General features: G+C 32.1%; 3 protein-coding genes across 3 annotated transcripts; 2 read left to right on the top strand and 1 right to left on the bottom strand.

Annotated features, from left to right (window-relative positions):
• Nucleotides 1-1765: 1765 nt before the first annotated feature.
• Nucleotides 1766-6042, top strand: LOC108454288 (zinc finger BED domain-containing protein DAYSLEEPER). The gene is made up of 6 exons (XM_017752702.2): nt 1766-2027; nt 2142-2201; nt 2283-2330; nt 3471-3692; nt 3997-4877; nt 4954-6042. Exons 3-6 carry the CDS (start codon nt 2291-2293, stop codon nt 5854-5856), a joined length of 2046 nt encoding a protein of 681 aa, XP_017608191.1. The 5' UTR covers nt 1766-2027; nt 2142-2201; nt 2283-2290; the 3' UTR covers nt 5857-6042.
• A 1673-nt stretch (nt 6043-7715) lies between these two features.
• On the top strand, nt 7716-8474 carry LOC108455364 (oleosin G-like). Its single transcript, XM_017753934.2, has one exon. The coding sequence runs from the start codon at nt 7779-7781 to the stop codon at nt 8283-8285; it is 507 nt and encodes a 168-aa protein (XP_017609423.2). The 5' UTR covers nt 7716-7778; the 3' UTR covers nt 8286-8474.
• A 1066-nt stretch (nt 8475-9540) lies between these two features.
• LOC108455973 (uncharacterized) lies at nt 9541-10462 on the bottom strand. The gene has a single exon (XM_017754559.2). It carries the CDS (start codon nt 10340-10342, stop codon nt 9887-9889), a length of 456 nt encoding a protein of 151 aa, XP_017610048.1. The 5' UTR covers nt 10343-10462; the 3' UTR covers nt 9541-9886.
• Nucleotides 10463-20205: the final 9743 nt, after the last annotated feature.

Here is a 20205-nt window from a genome sequence, read left to right as displayed (position 1 = left end):
ATAATCGGAATATAAGCGTTTGCTCTCTACTTGATGCGGAACTATGTGCAATCATGAACAGATTAGATATATATTGGAAAAGAGGCATAAAGCAATTACAGGTGAAAAGTGATTATTTGGTTGCGGTCAATGTGCTTAATGGTTAGATAGAGGAGATAGAAAGGAGTCTGGCATGAATCGTCAAAAAGTTGTTAGCAAGGGATTGGCATGTGAATGTGATGTTTACTTCACGTACAACAAATATGGCTGCAGATTCTATGGTAGTATTAAAAAGAAATGTTCCTCTTGGCTTGAGAACTTACGATGTTCCTCCTAATATAATAGAGATGAATATCCTACGAGATAGTGTTGGTGTTATATATAATTCCTATTACGGCTAAATGTATTTAGCTTCTTCATCTAAAAATAAAATAAAAAATCAATGTCTAATGAACAAATCCAATCCTAAAGAATGTTTAACCATAAACATTTTACTTATAACTCAATTATTGTTTTTTTTATAGATACAATTTTAATATCATTTTTTCCACCCACGTCATGGGTATGACACATTTAGTATTATTTAAGTGTTTAACAAAGTTGATGTCACCAATCAACTGAGTCTCAACTCCATTGTGTATTTAATTATACGTTTATAAATAATATTATGAACTCTCGTGTCCAGGGTTTAGGTTACCGTGTTTAGTGCTTAGAATCTTAACTTTAAGATTCAAGGTTTCAACTTGAGTTCATGTATTTGAGTTGGGGTTTAGAATTTTAGTATTTATTTACATTAAAATAAAGTTATTACTATTTATTTATAGGTCTTTCCCTGTTTTTTATTAATAATAATGTATCATATTATTATTCACTAATAATGCATAAAATTTATACAATTAAAGAATCAAATATCCTCCCATAAATTAATATTTACTTAACTCATTACCTGAAACTTCATTAATAATTCTAATAAAAAATTTATATCATGAGTAATATTATTAGCTAGAAAAAGTAGTCATAAAAATAAAGATTAAAATGAATTAGTAATAGATTCTTAAAACTATCCATTTAAATAATTTAATTAAAAATTTATATATTATTTGTTTAAATTTAAATATTTATATTTAACGAAAATATATTATCTTATAAATGGCAAAAGTACCACGAGATACTTATATAATGAGTTGGATTACATTTTACTCTCTCTATTAAAACAATATCAAATTAATTTGTGTATGTTAGATTAAAGAGTAAATTGATCATTTTTTTTATCTCTTTATCCATTTATATTATTAAAACTGATGCTTTTGCATTAAAATAAGCTACACGTGACATATTATGTGTCACTGTTTGATTATTCTGTCAATTATATCAATTTTTAAAGGTAAAAATAAATAAAATTAAAAAAAACCAATATAAAATTTATTTTTCTAGAGATATAACACAATTTGAATGTTATTACTGGGCGTTTTACCTCTTACAAACATATAAAAAAGTGATGCATTTTGTTATTGTCCAAAAGAAAAAAAGGTTGAAGCTAAAAGAGTTTTTCAAATTGAGCCATACTGGCGCAACCTTTCAAATAGCTTCCAGCGAGGTCAACCTGGCCTGGCTTGGTCTTTAACAAATCGAACCATTAAGCTTCACTTACTGTTCCTAACCTCGAGCCAGCCAGCCACTTCCCCTTTTTTTCTATTTATTTTTTATTTATCACAAAAAGAAATGGCATTGATTCGATATCATTACACACCAGCCGAGCCAAAAATAAAATAAATAAATAATAAAAATGGTTGCTTTTATTAGATGTAAAAAAAGTCATCCGTGTCGTAGACTCAACTCGCTCCTCGGCTCTGTTCTTATAGTTACTGTTTTTTTTTTCTCTCTCTTTGGTTTCATCGGCTTAGATCCAGCTTAGATCTACGCCGATCTCTTTTATTTCCCTCCATTTCTTCCTCCTTTTCTCCTTGTCTCCTCTTATTTTTGCTTATTTCACCAATTTCAAAGCTCTGAACTATAAGTGAAGAACAATAACCCAGATTTGATTCGGGGTTTGTTTCTAACCCAGATATTTTTTTAATTTTTTTCTTACGAAACAAGCAAAACCCATTCTTTAAAACCGGCTCTAATCTCCTTTTAATTTGTTTTCATGATTTTAATTTTAGGTTTGGATATCAAATTAAGCTGAATTTCTGCTGGTTTCAGCACTGTCTATGACTTTTGGGGTAAATTTTTATTTTATTTTATTAAATTTTAAGCCTTTTTTATTGGTTAGCTGCACTTACTTCAAATTGTATCTTTTGTAGGGAATAAAATGGAGTGGAGTGTAAACAATGCCTTCAAGAGTTACAAAGGTATCTTCTAATCCCTTCCCTTTTTCAAGTAATTTAGCTGGATATATATATCAATTCACGGTGATTTTAAACTTATAAATGTGATTCAGGATAAGATATTAATTACTATTAGAACTATTGTAACTAGATTCAGTTATACAATTCAAGAATCAGTTAATCGGTTGTAAGCTTTAGCTTCTCTCATGCTAAGGTGTATATATACCCTTCTTCTATTCAATGAAATTTAAGCTAGAATCATCTCTTTCATTCATGAGTAATTGTTAGTAGTAGTTATTACCTTGTGTGAGATATTCTTTCAATTACGGTCATCTTCTAGCTTTGTTCTTTGTGTTTACGTTATGTAATTCACTCACTTCGCGGATTTCAGCTAATTGTTTTTGGAATTCAGTTTACGAGCTGGGATTCTTCAATTAATTGTATATAATTATGAAGTCCCTCAATGGTCCATAATAATTCTAAATGATATGAACCCTACAAACTGATTCTAAATTTAATCATATTTAGTTGGAGGTTGCAGTGATGTTTACTGGGATAATGAGAAATGGAATACTATTTGAGTTATTCTTTTTACAATTATGTTACCCGGACCCGGACGTGAGTATCCAATATGGGTATACGTTCAACACCAGAATCGTCAACTTTCTCTTAGTTTTTCCATGTATTTGGAGGAGTTTTGGAGGGTCTTATCTCTATACCAATGTTCAAATACGTCTTGAACAGGTACCAGACATGGATATTTAAAACGAAGAGTCAAAATGATGTAGATTTACAGTGTGTGTGTTGGGGCCTCCATTGTTTCCTTTTATTCGATTCAACTACACCAGGGCCCTTTTTTCCTACACAGTGTTATGACTGACCTTTGAACTAGAACTATGAAGAGAAGAGGATTTTCTCTGTATATTACATTGTATAAGAGACTTATTGATACCTTAGGTCAGGGAAACGGAATGTTCAAGTTATTGAAAAGGATAAAAACTTAATATTCACATTTGAGTTGGATTTTTATTGATTTCTTTTAAATATTAATAGCTTTTAGCTTGTTTTTGGTTTATTTCACGTTGGAATTTGGAAGTCTTGTGAACGTAAGTACTACTTCCGTTATGAGTGTATTTATACTTTTAATTGTTGCCTTTGTAGCAGATATGGAACCCAAAAGCACAATGGATATGGTGCTCATTCCTAATATGGATACAATTGATATTGTACTTGGTTCTTCAGAAAAGGGAAATGTTGTCCCCTCGGCAAAGCCTAGGAAGAAGACAATGACATCGGTTTACCTCAAGTATTTCGAGACAGCTCCTGATGGGAAAACTAGGAGGTGCAAGTTTTGTGGTCAGAGCTATTCTATTGCAACTGCAACAGGTAAAGCACTCCAGAATTGCTTCGTTTTGCCCTTTGCCTTTTTATGCTTCCATTTAACAATTGTGGCTTTTTACTGTGGTTTGGGTTTATGGATATGGTATTTAGCAAGCATATTGCCTTGTTTTAGCCTATGATCATATGGCACTCATTATAGTTATCTTATTCATCTGATAATCGTAGGCACCTTGGTAATCAGATGGCTCATGGGTGTTTACCATGATTTGAGTTAATGGATATGATAACATGGCTACTTTTTATTTATATTATTATCTCATCAATCTGATGTTCCACCTTCATTGTGAAGGCAATTTAGGAAGACACCTTAGTAATCGGCATCCTGGGTATGATAAGACAGGGGAGAATGTTTCTAGTTCAGCACCACAGCCGTCCACCACCCCCACCGTAATCAAGAAACCTCAACCACAAGGAAGAGCACCTCAGGTCGATTATGATCATCTGAACTGGTTGCTTATTAAATGGCTTATTTTAGCTACTCTACCTCCTTCAACTTTAGAGGAAAAGTGGTTAGCAAACTCCTTTAAATTTTTGAATCCATCAATACAACTATGGCCAGGTGAGAAGTACAAGGCAGTATTCCGCGAAGTTTTCAGGAGCATGAGAGAAGATGTTAGAGCATCTTTGGAACAGGTTTCTTCCAAAGTCTCGATTGCTCTTGATTTCTGGAGTTCATATGAGCAAATATTTTACATGAGCATCACATGTCAGTGGATTGACGAAAACTGGTCCTTCCAAAAGGTGCTTCTCGATATATGTCAGGTACCTTACCCTTGTACCGGCTCCGAAATATATAACTCGCTGGTAAAGGTTCTTAAGATGTACAATATTGAGAATAAAGTTCTCTCATGCACCCATGATAATAGTCAAAATGCTATCCATGCTTGCCATGCTTTAAAGGAGGACTTGGATGGTCAGAAAATGGGGCCTTTCTGTTTTATCCCTTGTGCCGCTCGTACGTTGAGTTTGATTATAGATGATGCATTAAGAACAACGAAACCCGTTATTGCCAAGGTCCGGGAATTTGTACAAGAGTTAAATGCATCCTTAGATATCTCAGAGGATTTCATTCAATTAGCAACAGCTTATAAAGAAGGTAGTTGGCAATTTCCGCTTGATGCTTCAGCACGGTGGAGTGGCAGTTACCAAATGCTTGATATTGTTCAGAAGGTACTTTTTCTTTTTGTATGGAGTTTGGTGACTAATGATAAAATTTTATTTTTAATATTTTTAAACATTGAAGCAGGCCGGGAAGTCGATGGATGCCGTTGTAAGGAAGAACGAAGAGATGTTGGGTAATCGGATGTTGCTGAATACTGCAGAGAAGAATGTTGTCAATATTGTTCACAATTACCTGGAGCCTTTCTACAAAGTCATTAGTGAGATATGTGTAAACACCCCACCTACGATCGGGATGGTTATTGTCTACATGGATCACATTTCGGATACAATCACAACACGACAACCACCAGATTGGCTAAAGAATCCTGCCGAAGACATGGCCAAAAAGCTCAGAAGTTACAACAACCAAGTTTGCAACATATTCATCCATATGACAGCCATTCTCGATCCCCGTATTAAATGTGAACTCATACCTGAGAGTCTCAACTCCGAAAACTATTTAGAAGAAGCACGAGCCCATTTTGTAAGAAATTATTACACCACCCCTTTTTCATCCATGACAAGTGGATACTCTTCTCAAGATATAGAAGATGGAGGAGCTGTTTCTTTTGCCGAGGAGATCGCTCGAAAGAAACGAAGAGCAAGCATGAGCAATGCCACCGACGAACTCACCCAGTATCTTTCCGAGTCACCAGCTCCTACAAAGACGGATGTCTTGGAATGGTGGAAGGTCAATAGTACGCGTTACCCTCGGCTCTCCGCGATGGCTAGAGATTTCTTAGCTGTCCAAGCAACTTCGGTTAAACCCGATGAACTGTTTTGCAGTAAAGGTGACGAGATCGATAAGCAACGATTCTGCATGCCACATGATAGCACACAAGCTATCCTTTGTATTAAATCATGGACTCAAGGAGGTCTCAAGTTAAAATATAAGTCAACCGAGATCGACTATGAGAGATTGATGGAAATGGCAGCCGCTGCAGCTGCGGATATTAGCTTGGCTGGTATGGATAAGAAACAAAAATGATTTTGAAGTTACTTTGATTGACTTGTTTAGCAAGTAATGTAAAGGACTGTCTGACTTAGTTAAGTTGGTAATGTAGCTTATCCCACGAGAGGGAACTGAATTTTCATTTATATTTTTCCTTCTTTATTGTTGTAATGTATGATATAAAAATTTATGTACTTATGTACAGCTTAAAATTTGTTAGAATGCTAACCTGTGAAAAAAGATGAACAAATTGATATTACATGATGATTGTAGTGTATCAGTTTTTTATATTGTTCTTAATATTGCCGCACATGGGAAGCTTACTTGACCGTGGCGGATTTTTGACATTAAGTTTTGGAGGGCTAAATTAAAGTTTTAAAAAATTTGAGGGTTTTAATGAGAATTTTCTAAATTTTAATAGGTCTAATTTAAAACGTTCAAAAATTTCAGAGGTTTAATTAAAATTAACAAAATTTGTGAAGCGTTTAATTGAAAATTTTAAAGCTTTCAAAGGTTTAATGAGAATTTTCTAATCTAATTAAAATTTATAAGAAAATTTAAAGGTATAATTAAAACTTCAAATACTCTTAACCCCAGGTTTTAAATCATACTATAACCTGGATTTTTGAAATAATTTCTCGATAATTTATTATTATTATATTTTAAAATTTTCAAGTGATAACTTTGTATAATCTTAAAGTACCACATTATCACACTTTAAAAAGTCTAATTTTATAGACCAAATTAAAAAGATTTGTCAAATTCTAAGACTAATGAAAGAAAAAAAAAATAAAAATACAGGATACACGTAGAGAAAGGTTGACAAATTCAAAAAAAAAATTATAATAAGAAAAACAGAATCAATTACAAATTATAAGTAGGATCCGGGAAAACCAAGCACATCTATCAACTCGAATGTGATTATCAAGAATTAGATCTCGTTTTATCAATATTTAAAAAGGTTAAATAACTATTTAGGGTTTGAACTTGATAACTATTCTCATATTAGGCTTAAATTTTTTTGTCTAAATTAAACTTGACAATTGTTTTTACATTGGAGTTTAAACTTTTTTTTTACAAGTTACTATTTGAATTTGACAATGTTCTCATATTATAAATTGAACTTGACAAATATTCTCACATTGGAGTCCAAAATTTAAGGTTTACAAGAAAGTTAATGCGCATGGGGTAATAATTCTATATTGATCTGAACTAATCCATATGCTCCCATTTTTAATAAATTTCCGCTAGAAGCATACAAATCATCAGTAATGGGCCTCCCGTGGGTATCCAAGCAACCACGTATGTAAGGGTATAATCGACGATTTGACAGCAAAAGCAATAAGAAATCCAATATAGAATATTATTTCCAGTGCGACAAGATATGATTGATTAGCTAATGTTTTAAAATTTAATGTTGTTTCATTAAAACCGTATAAACCGAGACCCAAAACTCTTATTAATAGAAAAACAGAACCCCTGAATTTGACAATGTTCTCATATTATAAATTGAACTTGACAATTATTCTCACATTGGAGTCTAAAATTTAAGGTTTACAAGAAAATATCAGGGACTAACTTAGATAAAAAAAAGTTCAAGCCCAAATGTAATAACAGTAATCTAGTTCAAGCTTCCATACAAGAACAAGTATTAAGTTCAAGGCCTAATTTAGGAGGAAAAATTTTAGTCTTCAATATGAGAATAGTTGCCTAGTTAAGACCCTAAATGGTGAATTAAGCATATTTTAAATTATTCAGTGACGTGGCCTCCCGGCAAAGCTTTTGAACTCCAGAAACTACTGTCGCAATCCACGTGTATCCCTTGCATGCCACATACATATCTTCCTGACACTTGTCATCATCAATTGCCCTATTTTTTCTCCTCACCTTCTCTGTCAACACTTAAACACTTCAACCCCCATTTCCACTTTCTCAACAACGACCATTCCCCCCCCCCCATGGCGGAACGTAACAATCCCACCCACCAGCAACAACAACAACGACCGTCGAGAGCCAACCGCACCGTCGTCCCATCCTCCACTTTCCTACAAAAAATCCAATCCCATGCACCCAACACCACCCACTTTCTCGGCTTCTTACTCCTCTTCTTCGTTTCCGCCACCACTCTCTTAATCCTCACTGGACTTACTCTCACCGCCACCGTCTTCGGGCTCGTTTTTTTCATGCCGGTGATCGTCGTTTCTAGCCCCGTTTGGTTCCCGATATGCACCCTCCTGTTTCTCACCGCCGTTGGGTTCATGTCGGCTTGTGGCTTCGGAGTCGCCGTCGCGGCGGGGTCGACATGGATGTACCGTTACTTTAGGGGAATGCATCCACCTGGGTCGGACCGGGTTGATTCAGCTCGGACCCGGATTTATGACACGGCTAGCCATGTTAAGGATTATGCTATGGAATATGGTGGATATTTGCAAAGCAAGGTTAAGGATGCTGCTCCTGGTGCATGATTAGCAATGGACTCCCATCCCCTCCTTTTTTTTCAATATACAAAGATTATATATATATATATATATATTTGTTTTTCGATTTGTGATGATGGTGATTTTGAGTGTTTGATTTTTTTTTTTAATTTTGTTTCTTGTTTTTAATTAGCTGAAAATTTTGATAATGGATATATGAGATTTGTTGATTTGAAAGATCTTTTAAGATCGAATGGTGTTGTTGTTGATGGGTTTTATTGAAACGCTTATAAAAAAATCCAAGATTGGATCTTCAAAATTCAGACAAAAAATTAGGAACTTTCTATTAGAGACAGCAAAATGACAAGAAATAGTAACTTTTGTCTCTTTTTTCTTTTGTTTTTCAATATGGAAACAAATTTCCTCTAATAAAAGAGGTAATGGAAAATTAACTTTTTGGTCTCATAACTTCCTTAAATTGCATAAATTGAGGCTTGAATTTATTGCTTAAAATTCAATTGTTTTCTGAGCCTACCATTGTCAAGCACAGGCTTCAACAAGAATAATGATTTAATCTAAATAAACTCGAATATTAAGATTTATTATTGAGATAGATAATCTATGAAGATTTCTTGGGCCTCATTTTCATTGGACAATTGGTAAATATACATGATTTAGATATATAAATATATATATTTTTCATTCTTAATGATTTTTATGACGTAAAATGCGATGCCATGTTTTAAATGGTGGATTTATTATTATTATATTCTATTGATCGCCGGTTGATTTACGTGCCATATTTTAAATTTGGATTACAAACTCGTATGGTATTCATGAACTACCAAATTTATCTACAAATATATAAATATTAATGTAAATGTAAGTTTTTCTTTTCACAATTTTAATAAACTTTAAAACCGTAAAACTTTGGACTCAAATGTCAACTAAACAAAATTTTTATTAAAAAAGAAGAAGCACTAGTGGCATATATGTTCCTTGCTGATAATTAATTTGTGAGTTAGTCGTAAATCTAAATTTTATAAGCTCCTTTAGGAAGAAAAAATAAAAAAAAAAATCATGAAATTTGTGGAACTCGTCTCAGTTTAACTGGAAATGGTAAATATATGGTTTGGGTACACATTTTTTCATTTCTTAATGACATGCAATATTTTATTCGGATTCTTTATTATTATTATTATTGATGATAACCGGTTCATTTATGTGCTCAAAGGATCAAGAAAATTCCGAAGTTAATTTTGTAATGCTTTTTTGGATTTCGTTCAACCCGTAAAACAAAGAGTTTGAATGGAATGTCAAGTAAACAAATTCAAATTTCACTTTACCTCTAATAAAGGTAACTATACATATATACTCCAAGAGGAGAAAAACAGAAACTAGAGCCAAACTTAACTCACTCCAGTAAATCCACAAGTATATTAATTTCCATATGGGCGTCCCAATTTATTGTTTTCCAATACCCATGATAATGCATTCAAAAATTAAGGCCCAATTCAAAGAGTTGAATTTTGACACCCAACCACCTATAAGAACGTAACACGTACTACCTTCGAGTCTAGTAAAGGATGAACGTAAACCAAAAAAAATAAAAATAAAGTTTTTGTTTACAAACTACCTTGAGCGGTGTCCTAACAGAAAGTCTTCTTTGAGGTGAGGTAAGCAGGCATCGGACTAGCACGTGGGGAACGAAACGGCAACTCTTCCACTTGATTTCCTTTGCTATCGTAATAGATCACACCTGAAAAATCTAGCGGCTGACATTTATCTCCCATCAGGATCGCTCTTTGCCATACTCCGCCGTCTCCGATCTCCTCCTCTTCCTTCCCGGTTTTCTCACCGGCCTTTTTCCGGTTCACCAGCTTGATCGCCTTGTTGCTAAGCGTCGTCAATAGCCGCTTCGGTCCCGGAGATTTCACAGCCAAGGATCTCGGAGAATCGGAAAGTGAGCCGAACTCATTATGCTTTGGCTTCAGCTTTTTTGAAACTCGGCCGGCGTGCTTGGCCCATAGAGCCTTGAATGAAACGACGAGGCCGACAGTTAACCGCTGCTTCGGTGAGGTAGAGCCATGTTCCGATGAATCCATGCTATGCTCCTCAACTATATATATATATATATATATATTTTTTTTAGAATGAAAATTTAGCGGGTTTAGAGGGGTTTTGAAATATATATAGGCGAAAGGATGGCGGTCGGCTGACCAGTTTATAGCCGTGGAATTTCTGAAATTTTTTATTCTTATTTTATTTTTTGAATTAAATTTTTTTATTCTTATAGATGGAGCCGTGGAGGGGACGTTTGAGAGATGGTTGGGTGCTTCATTGCTCATTTTATGTTTTTATTTGGCATGTTTTATCATTGTCGTAGACCGAATAGTTAGGTTACACGTATAATATTTTATTTTTCTATTAACTTCTGATTATAAAATTATTTTTATAAAATCGAGTTTCACATTTATTTCCCCACTATGATATTTATGTTTTTTTACAATCAACTACATATATTTAACAAAAATTATAAATCACGGCAAGGAATTAATATTTAATATTTAATTTAATTTATCAAATTTCATAGTTAATTAATAACATTAATAACTATTGTCAATCAAATCATCCCATAATTTAGAAAAACAACACTCATTAGACCAATTGATAACAAATTTAAATAAAATTACGATTAACACAAAATTTATTATATTAATAAAATTATAAAATTTCAAACTTAATAATACTAATATCAAATTTATCCTACAATTTAAATTAAATACTAAAGACTTAACATAATTACTTTTAAGTATTTCAGTAAAAAATTTAAAAGTTTACAAATATGAGTGTATATATAAACAACCATAAAATGTGAAATTAAATTATTATAGCACAAATAAATTTAAAAATAAAATAATTTAAACTAATCCAACTAAAATTCAAGTATGGTAATAGAACATAATGAAATTTAAATACACTCATACATAATTTCACGTGGTAGATTAAGCTTTTAAATATAACAAATTAATGACTTTATTCACATTTTAGTCTTTCATCCGAATATTTTTCTCTTCAATTTTTTGGTCAAGTCGTTACGCAAACCTCAAAATTAGTGCATGTTAATTTGGTTCCCAATAACCTATATTTGAACCTATTTTCTTTGAAAATCGAAATCTATTTTGATTTTTGTTAGAACATTTGATTTGGGATATATATAGTACACATGTTCAATTTGGATTGGCTCTCAAATTTTTCTTAACGCCTTTTGCCAAATAAATCTGAATTTATTAACAGAGTAAAAGTTCAATTACCTATATGGGATAAAAAAAAGTTTATATACCTCAATGAAAAGGCTAGTATAGTTTAAGGGCTAAAACGTGAATAAAGCCTAAATTAATAATGAGGAAAAAATATCTTCTCGATCCCGACCACAAATGCAAAGTGGAGAGGGCAAAAACAGCACTAAGAATCCACGTGGAATGATGTGATTGGGATGGACAGTTTGAGGAAGCGAAGTAGGAGATCGAGGATTTCAACGTGTCTTTCACTCTGTTAAGGTGAGAAAAGCAAGGGGTTGAGTCAACTGATTTGGCATGAAATTGAGCATGATCAGTGCCAAGTCTCCTATTCCCAACCATACTCTTTTATTATTATTATAATATTTAAAATTGGGTAGTGGGGAATATCTCTCACTTGACTCACTAAGCCATCTATCTTGATAATCCAAACGAACAAATTTGTGTGCTTTGCACTTGTTTTGGACCCACCAAATTTATTATGGTATAAAGTACTTTATTATCACAGGATATGTTATTTAATATCATAAATTATTGGGTGTGGTCATGCTATTATTGGAAGAAATAATAAAAAGATTGGTATTTAGGTGGACTGAATTGAAAATTGAAAAGATTATCAATTCTATATAGTATTTTAACTTAAGCTTCCTTGGTATTCTACTACAACTCCACTGCTAGTTAGCTATTCAGCTTTGGTTAAAATTATGTTTTTAACTTTTATTATTTTTACATTTAATTTTTAATTATTTATATATTTTAATTTAATTATGTAAACCCTAAATTAAATATTAAAAATATCACTTTTAGTTTGATTATAATTTCATTTGAACTTTTAATCATTAATTAATAATATTTAATATTGTGAAATTCTTTTATTAATTAAAGTAAAAATTATATTTAATAGTTATATTTTCTTTTTAGAAATAAAATAAGAAATATAAAAATGGTGTTAATTGAAAAGATTCTTTTTTTTTTAAAACAAACCGGAATAACTAATTAATTATATCGGGGAGGTTCGAGAAAAAAACCCTAGATTGGTCCAAATCTAAGAAATTCTAGATCATAATAGGGTGAAATTCAAAAAATTGCAAATCAACTCTAGAGGATAAAGTTTCTTTTACTGAGCAATCAATAACTTGATTTTGTTCACTAGGAATGTAACATAATAACCATAATTTCTTTTGAGATAGAATACTCTGAATTTGCCGAATCAAAACAGAGTTCAATGTGATTGAAATATTTCCTTGAATGGCTCGAATGACATTCAAACTGTCCGAAAATATTATTACACTATCATGACCTCTTCGTTGAACAAATTTAAACCCCTAAAAAATGCTCAAAATTCAACATCGAAAATCAAACACTTTCCAAAATATCAATTAAGACCAAACAGCCACTCTCCATTTATTTCTCTCGCAACCCTCAACAGATACATTTCTGGAATACAATCGCATTGTTTACAATTTTAATTTATTATTTTGGGAGCGTTCAGTGTCATCATAAGTTGTGTAAGCACCCCACATATGTCGCATCTTTCAACCATCAAAACATCTTTATTTTCAATCATATGTTATTTCATAAGTTTTAAATACAACAATAACCTATAACCAGTCCTTTACATTATATTACATATGACACCTTATGTGGGTGAAAATATATTTGTAACTTCATATAAAAATAAATAAATAAAATTTTGACTGAAATGATAATTTTAAAGATTTAAAAAGCATAATATATTGTGTTCAATTCTTATTATAAATATATATGTTTTTATTAATTTTGTAAAATTTATTAAAAATAAAAATATTCTTAAATATAATTTTTAAATTATTTTTCAATTAAGTTAATACTTGTTATATTAATTCGGTCAAAATACTAAGTATATATATATTCTTATCTAGAAATTTAAAATTCCTTATACAATTTCTGGTACTAACTTTTTCTAATACATAAGAAAAAAAAAAGAAGGATTATTAAAATTAGATTATAACACACTTATTATACAAGTGAATTTTTTTTATGTTAAAATATATTTACTAAACAAGAGTATGGTTTAAATGTGGACTGAGTCTTAACTAGATTGGTACAGGTATTATTGTTAATGTAGGAGGACGTGGGTTTAAATGTGTTGAAGCGCATTATCTTCCTATTTATAGTTTGAGAAAAGGCTATCTGTAATAGCTTAAATTTTCAGTGGTGTCGGAACAGTGATACGAGATCACTAAATCCGACAAATGAGTAGAAATATTAATAATTTAGTGAATATAAGTTAAGTTTGAAGTTAGGAAAATTTTTGAAATAGCGAATAGTGTACTAGAAATAAAATTTTTAAAAATTAGAATAAAAATAAGATATCAAGAGTTTGAAAATTTTAAAACGAGCCATAAATATTTTTATAAATATTTATGGAGTGTTAATAAGTTAGTATTAAAGTTTCGTTAAGAAATTTTAAAGTTTCGATAGTTAATTGAATAAAAAGGATTAAATTGTAACAAATGTAAAATTATGGGAAATGATTAAATAGCTTAAATGATAAAAGAAAGAGGGTTTAAAAGGAAAATAGACCCAAGGTCTATTTGGGCTGGACGGCAAGGTGCATGAAATCAGCAGGAAAATTGATGAATTAAGGGCAAAATTGGAATATTGCAAAATTTACTTAATAAACTAGGACTAAAGTGGAATTATCTAGAATTCTCATTATTTTTCTGCATTCTCATCAGCAAAAACACCATAGAAGGGTTTTCTTAAGCTGGTTTTTCATATTTTTACTGCAAATCGAGAACCCGAAGCAAGTCGAGGAAAAGAAAAAGTAGCTGATTAGTCCCTGAACTTTCACAAATTTTGCAAATCGACCCAGGTAAGTTCATATGGTTGAAGTTTAATGATTATATGTTAATTTTATGAATTATACAATGTAATATGTATGATGAAATATATTTATTGATAAATAGAGAATAAAATAACAACATGAAAATCGAATAAATGATTAAATTGAGCAGAATGTCGGATTTAAGTACTTCTGATCAGTGACAAGTGATAAGTGGTAGCCTCAGCTACACTTATCTGATCAGTGATAAGTGATAAGTGACAAGCGACAAGCGACAAGTGATAAGTGATAAGTGATAAGTGGTAGTTTTAGCTACACTTATTTGATCAGTGACAAGTGATAAATGTGATCAGTGTAAGACCGTGGCAGGACTATGGCTTCAAAAGGTGATAAGTGATCATACGCAAGACCATAGTTATACTATGGCAAAGTGAAAGTGAAGTACTCAATTTTCCGTAACCATTCCCTAATTTGGTTAAAGAATGATATATGACAAATGGGCCCAAAAGAATTAAAGGAAATAGATAAGTGGTAGTAAGTTTATACAAGGGAACTCACCAATGGCTGTGGTTGATAGGTGAACTTAATAATTGTGTATATTGTATAAGTATATAAATATTTGGTAAGATTTATGTTTTATGCCTATGAACTTACTAAGCTTCTATAAGCTTATATGAGTGTAATCAATGTCTCTTGTAGATTGACGTGGAAGTATACGGAGAATCGGATCAACACAGAGGATCACACTATCCAGATTATCTCCGGTAGCTTTTTGACTTATATGGCATGTATAAGGTGTAACGCCCCTAACCCGAATCAGTCACAGGAATAGAGTTACGGAGCATTACCGGAGTTACCGATTCATTTATCAGATATTTCATTAATCCGATATCTTTTCTTTTCCACGTTCAAGTCTCGTATTCAAGTCATCCAGATCTTTATAAAGAAATTTGATCATCGTTTTCATTTATTTCATGTTATAATACATTCAACTAATGCTCTAAACAAAATTATCATTTTACCCCTAAACTTTTAATTAATGACGATTTCATCCTTAGGTTAAAATAGAATACAATTATTGCAATTTAATCCTTATTTCCAGCCGTTATTCTCACACAAATTGATAACAACCTATGAATTCTATAAAATGTCAGAATTTTCCATAATTTCAACAATTTTCAATTTAATCCTTAAAACATGTTTTTCCCTGATCTTGAGCTAAATTAATAATTTAATTCAATTTTGTAATTTAAATAATAAAATAATTCAATTCATGCAAATTGGTCATTTCTAACATTTTTTTACAAAATTACCCATAAAATTTTACTTTTATTCAATTTAGTCTATGAGCCTAAAACATACAAATTAGCCATGCTAGCTGAATATTCATACATATTTTCCTCCTCCTCCTCTCCATTCCACATCCTTAATTTATATAACATGCAACAAGTAACATTACCAATAATTTCACTATTTACTTATGTATATTCAAAACTGTCCATTTGCATCATAGTCACTAAATTATTTATATCTTAAGCTACAGAATTCGAAGTTAAGATCCGCTAATTTTCCCTGAAACTAGACTTACTTATCTTATTTCCATAAAATTTTTAGAATTTTTGGTTTAGCCAATAAGTACAGTTTATTCTTTAAAGTTGCCCCTGTTCTGCTGTCTGACAGTTCCGACCCTTCTTCACTAAGAATTAATTATCTCATCGTACGAGATTCGGATGATGTTCCTGCTTATTTTTATTGAAAATATACTCTTTAAGGATTTTAAACATATAAATTTAATCTCTTAATTATTTTTCTCCAATTTTTTATGATTTTTCAAAGTCAGAACAGGGGAACCCGAAATCATTCTGACATTTTCTCACAAAACTTATTATATCTCATGATTTACAATTTAATTGCTTACACCGTTTCTTCTATAAGAAACTAGACTCAATAAGCTTTAATTTCATATTTTATTCATCCTCTAATTAAATTTCTAAAATTTTTGGAGATTTTTCAAAGTTAGACTATTTTTGCTGTCCAAAACTGTTTTAGTGCAAAATGTTGATTTTCATTTTGCCCCAAATTTCACAGTTCATACAATTCAGTCCTTACTTAATTAACCCCTCAATTAAACTAATTTTATCAATTAATACTTTTCCTAGACATTATAAGTTATTTAATAACTATTGAAATTCAGAATTTCCACATAAAACTCTAACTTCAAACTCTTTTACAATTTAGGTCCCAAACATTCACTTTCTATTCAATTCTTTCAATAAAATCAGCATATAAACAATTTAAAGCTCTAATTATATATCAAATCATCATATACTTCCAGTACATAATCATAGAAACTTTCAATTTCTTTCATAGAATCAAGAACTAATGAATTCAACAAATGGACCTAGTTGTAAAAGTCACAAAAACACAAAAATTTCAAGAAATAATCAAGAATTGAACTTAATTGCAGTAAAAATATGAAAAACCAGCTTAAGGTAACTCTTTCATGGTGTTTTTGCTGATGAGAATGCAGAAAAATAAAGAGAAATCTAGATAATTCCACTTTAGTCCTAGCTTTATTAAGTAAATTTTGTAATTTTCCAATTTTGCCCTTATTTTCTTGGTGATTTCATGCTCTTGCCGTCCAACCCAAATAGACCTTGGGTCTATTTGCCTTTTAAACCCTCTTTCTTTTATCATTTAAGCTATTTAATCATTTCTCACAATTTTGCATTTGATACAATTTAGTCCTTTTTGTTCAATTAGCTATCAGTACTTTAAAATTTCTTGACGAAACTTTAATACTAACTTATTAACACTCCATAAATATTTATAAAAATATTTATGGCTCGATTTAAAATTCCCGAGGTCTTGATACCTCGTTTTCAATTCTAATTATTTTAATATATATATTTTTTGTACATTTCACTATTTCAAAATTTTTCCTAACTTCACATTTAACTTATACTCACTAAATTAATAATATTTCCTACTCATTTTTCGGATTTAGTGATCTCGAATCACTGTTCCGACACCACTGAAAATTAGGCTGTTACATAAGGTTTGATGATTATATAAACACTAAGACTTGTTTAAGAAATATACATTAAAGTAAAGAATGATGAATATGTTAAATAGTATAATTATAATAGTAGTATAATTTGGTATCAAATTGATTGAAATGAATTGGTTGGTTAGATTGGTCTCGGTTTTAAAATTTGCAGGGAATGTTAGATATTTATAAAGGGGTTATATTGAGTAGAAAAAAAAAAACTTTGGGATTTTGCGAAAAATTTCCTATGGTTTCGATTTAATTTTGGTTTGGTCTCGAAGTATGCTTTGGGCTCTGGAGGCCCATCTAAAGGACGCCATGACATGTTTTAGTAAATGAATAGTATTTAACTCGTATTAATGGAAAATTAATTCGATAAACTCCGGTAATGCCTCCTACCCTATTCTGGCGACGAATACGGGTAAGAGGTGTTACATTTAATGGTATCAGAGCCCGGTTTAGCCGATTCTTGAAACATGTGTTACGTGTAAAGTGTTTAGAAATACATGCCATATAAATCTGTGACAGTGTGATGTGTATGATCCGATCTAATCTTTGTCATTTTTATAGATATTCTTCGATTATAAAGATGTCAGATAGACCTGAACGCACTGAACAGGAGGAAGCTAACAGTAGAGTGCAGACTTCTGAACAATGAACAAGTAGTGATATTCCAATTTCTATGATGCGAGAGCGAGAACTTAAAAATATGATTTATGGAGTTATGAATCAGTGGTATAAGGAGATGATACAAGAAAGAAGTCAGGCTCAACCACCTTCTCCTCCTACTGCACCACCTGTGGTACATCCGGTTGCTCCTCTACCTCCTTCAATAATTGAAACTAGTAAACGTTCTCCGATTGAAAAGCTTAGGAAGTTTGGAGCTGAGGAATTTCGAGGGAGATCAGATGATGACCTGTAAAAGTGAGTATTAGCTCTGAGTTTGGTAAGAATTTTTAAACAGATGTCTTGTTCTCCGGAGGATTATCTACGATGTGCTGTCTCATTGTTAAAAGAAGAAGAATATAACTGGTGGGAAACTGTGGAAGCTGTAGTACCTGCAGAGAAACTTACTTGGGAATTTTTCCAGAATGAGTTTAAAAAGATATATGTGGGGAAAAGGTATCTAAACAAGAAAAAGGGAGAATTTCTTGATCTACGGTAGGGAAATAAGTCAGTAGCTGAATACGAAAGAGAATTTGTCTACCTCAGCAAATATGCTCGAGACATTGTACCTACTGAATAAGAAATGTGTATCAGATTTGAAGAATGGTTAAATGATGAGATTAGAATAATGATTGGGGGTAATGAAATACGGGAGTTCGTTGTTCTGTCAAACCGTGCTCAAAAGCTCAAATAAGTATATAATAGAAAAATGCAACGAGATCAGAAAAATAAAGAGTCATTTAAAAGAGGTGCTTCTAAGTCATTTTCAGATTTACCGGTGAAGAAATCTAGAGAAGAAATTAGTCGAACTACATCCGTGCCGGGAAGATTGGGTAGAGGTAGATCAAGACAATCTGATTTCAGGGTATTTGATAGACCTGCAGCAAGTGTGAGCAGTGTTCAGAATACTCCTTGGCCTAAGTGTCAATATTGTGGAAGACATCATTTCGGTGAATGCAGGACTAAGATGGGGGCTTGTTATAAATGTGGGGCTACTGATCATCTTATTCGAGATTGTCCCCAACTGCAAAAAGATGAAGTGGATCAGAAAAAGATACAGAGAACCACTCCCCAAATAAGTAGACGTTCGGGCCAGAGTAGTGCTACAGGTGCTACCCGTTCGGGTATGAGAGAACCAGTTAGTCAATCAGAGAATAGAGCACCAGCACGTACCTATGCCATTCGAGCAAGGGAAGAGGCTACGGCTCCTGATGTAATTGCTGGTATTTTCTATCTTTATGATGTTACTGTTTATGCATTAATAGACCCTGGGTCTACTCATTCATATATTTGCAATATGCTAGCATCTGAAAAGAAATTATCTGTTGAGTCCACTAATTATGATATACAAGTCACTAATCCATCAGGTCAAAGTGTGATGGTTAATTTAATATGTCGTAATTGTCCGCTGAAAGTGAAAGGCTGTGAATTCCCTGCTGATTTGATGTTGTTACCCTTTCGGGAATTTGATATTATTCTGGGGATGGATTGGTTAACAAAACATGACGCTATTGTGAACTGTCGAGAGAAACGGATTGATTTGAAAAATCAGACAGGAGAAATGATTTCGGCTGAGTTTGGAAATATGAAAGATAATGTCCAAATTATTTCAGCCTTTTCAGCTCAGAAGCTAATACGGAAGGATAATGAAGCATATTTAGCTTATATTCTTGATACTCGGGATTCTAAATCAAAGTTGAAACAGTTACCAGTTGTTAATGAATTTGCTGATGTGTTTCCTGAGGAATTGCCGGGTTTACCACCAGATCGCGAAGTTGAGTTTGTGATTGATGTGATCCCGGGAACAGCTCCAATATCCGTAACACCATACAGAATGGCACCGACTGAATTAAAAGAGTTAAAGACTCAGTTGCAAAAATTGTTAGATAAGGGGTTTATTAGACCGAGTACATCTTCTTGTGGTGCACCTGTTTTGTTTGTGAAAAAGAAAGATGGTTCGTTGAGATTGTGTATAGATTACAGACAATTAAATAAGGTTACAATCAAGAACAAATATCCTTTGCCCCACATTGATGATTTGTTCGATTAATTGAAAGGTACTGCTGTGTTTTCAAAAATAGATCTTCGATCTGGGTATTATCAGCTGAAAGTTAAAGAATGTGACGT

This window comes from Gossypium arboreum, chromosome 11 (assembly GCF_025698485.1).
Source record: "Gossypium arboreum isolate Shixiya-1 chromosome 11, ASM2569848v2, whole genome shotgun sequence".
Classification (NCBI taxonomy): domain Eukaryota; kingdom Viridiplantae; phylum Streptophyta; class Magnoliopsida; order Malvales; family Malvaceae; genus Gossypium; species Gossypium arboreum.
The sequence above is the reverse complement of the archived record's forward strand: the minus strand, read 5'-3'. Positions and strand labels throughout refer to the sequence as shown.

What these genes read in the sequence shown, in the direction of transcription:
- LOC108454288 (XM_017752702.2), top strand. Translation starts at nt 2,291, where the DNA reads ATGGAGTGGAGTGTAAACAATGCCTTCAAGAGTTACAAAG. An exon ending in TTCTATTGCAACTGCAACAG is followed by an intron (nt 3,693 to 3,996) that starts GTAAAGCACTCC and finishes TTCATTGTGAAG; the next exon opens with GCAATTTAGGAAGACACCTT. An exon ending in TGCTTGATATTGTTCAGAAG is followed by an intron (nt 4,878 to 4,953) that starts GTACTTTTTCTT and finishes ACATTGAAGCAG; the next exon opens with GCCGGGAAGTCGATGGATGC.
- LOC108455364 (XM_017753934.2), top strand. Translation starts at nt 7,779, where the DNA reads ATGGCGGAACGTAACAATCCCACCCACCAGCAACAACAACAACGACCG.
- LOC108455973 (XM_017754559.2), bottom strand. Translation starts at nt 10,342, where the DNA reads ATGGATTCATCGGAACATGGCTCTACCTCACCGAAGCAGCGGTTAACT.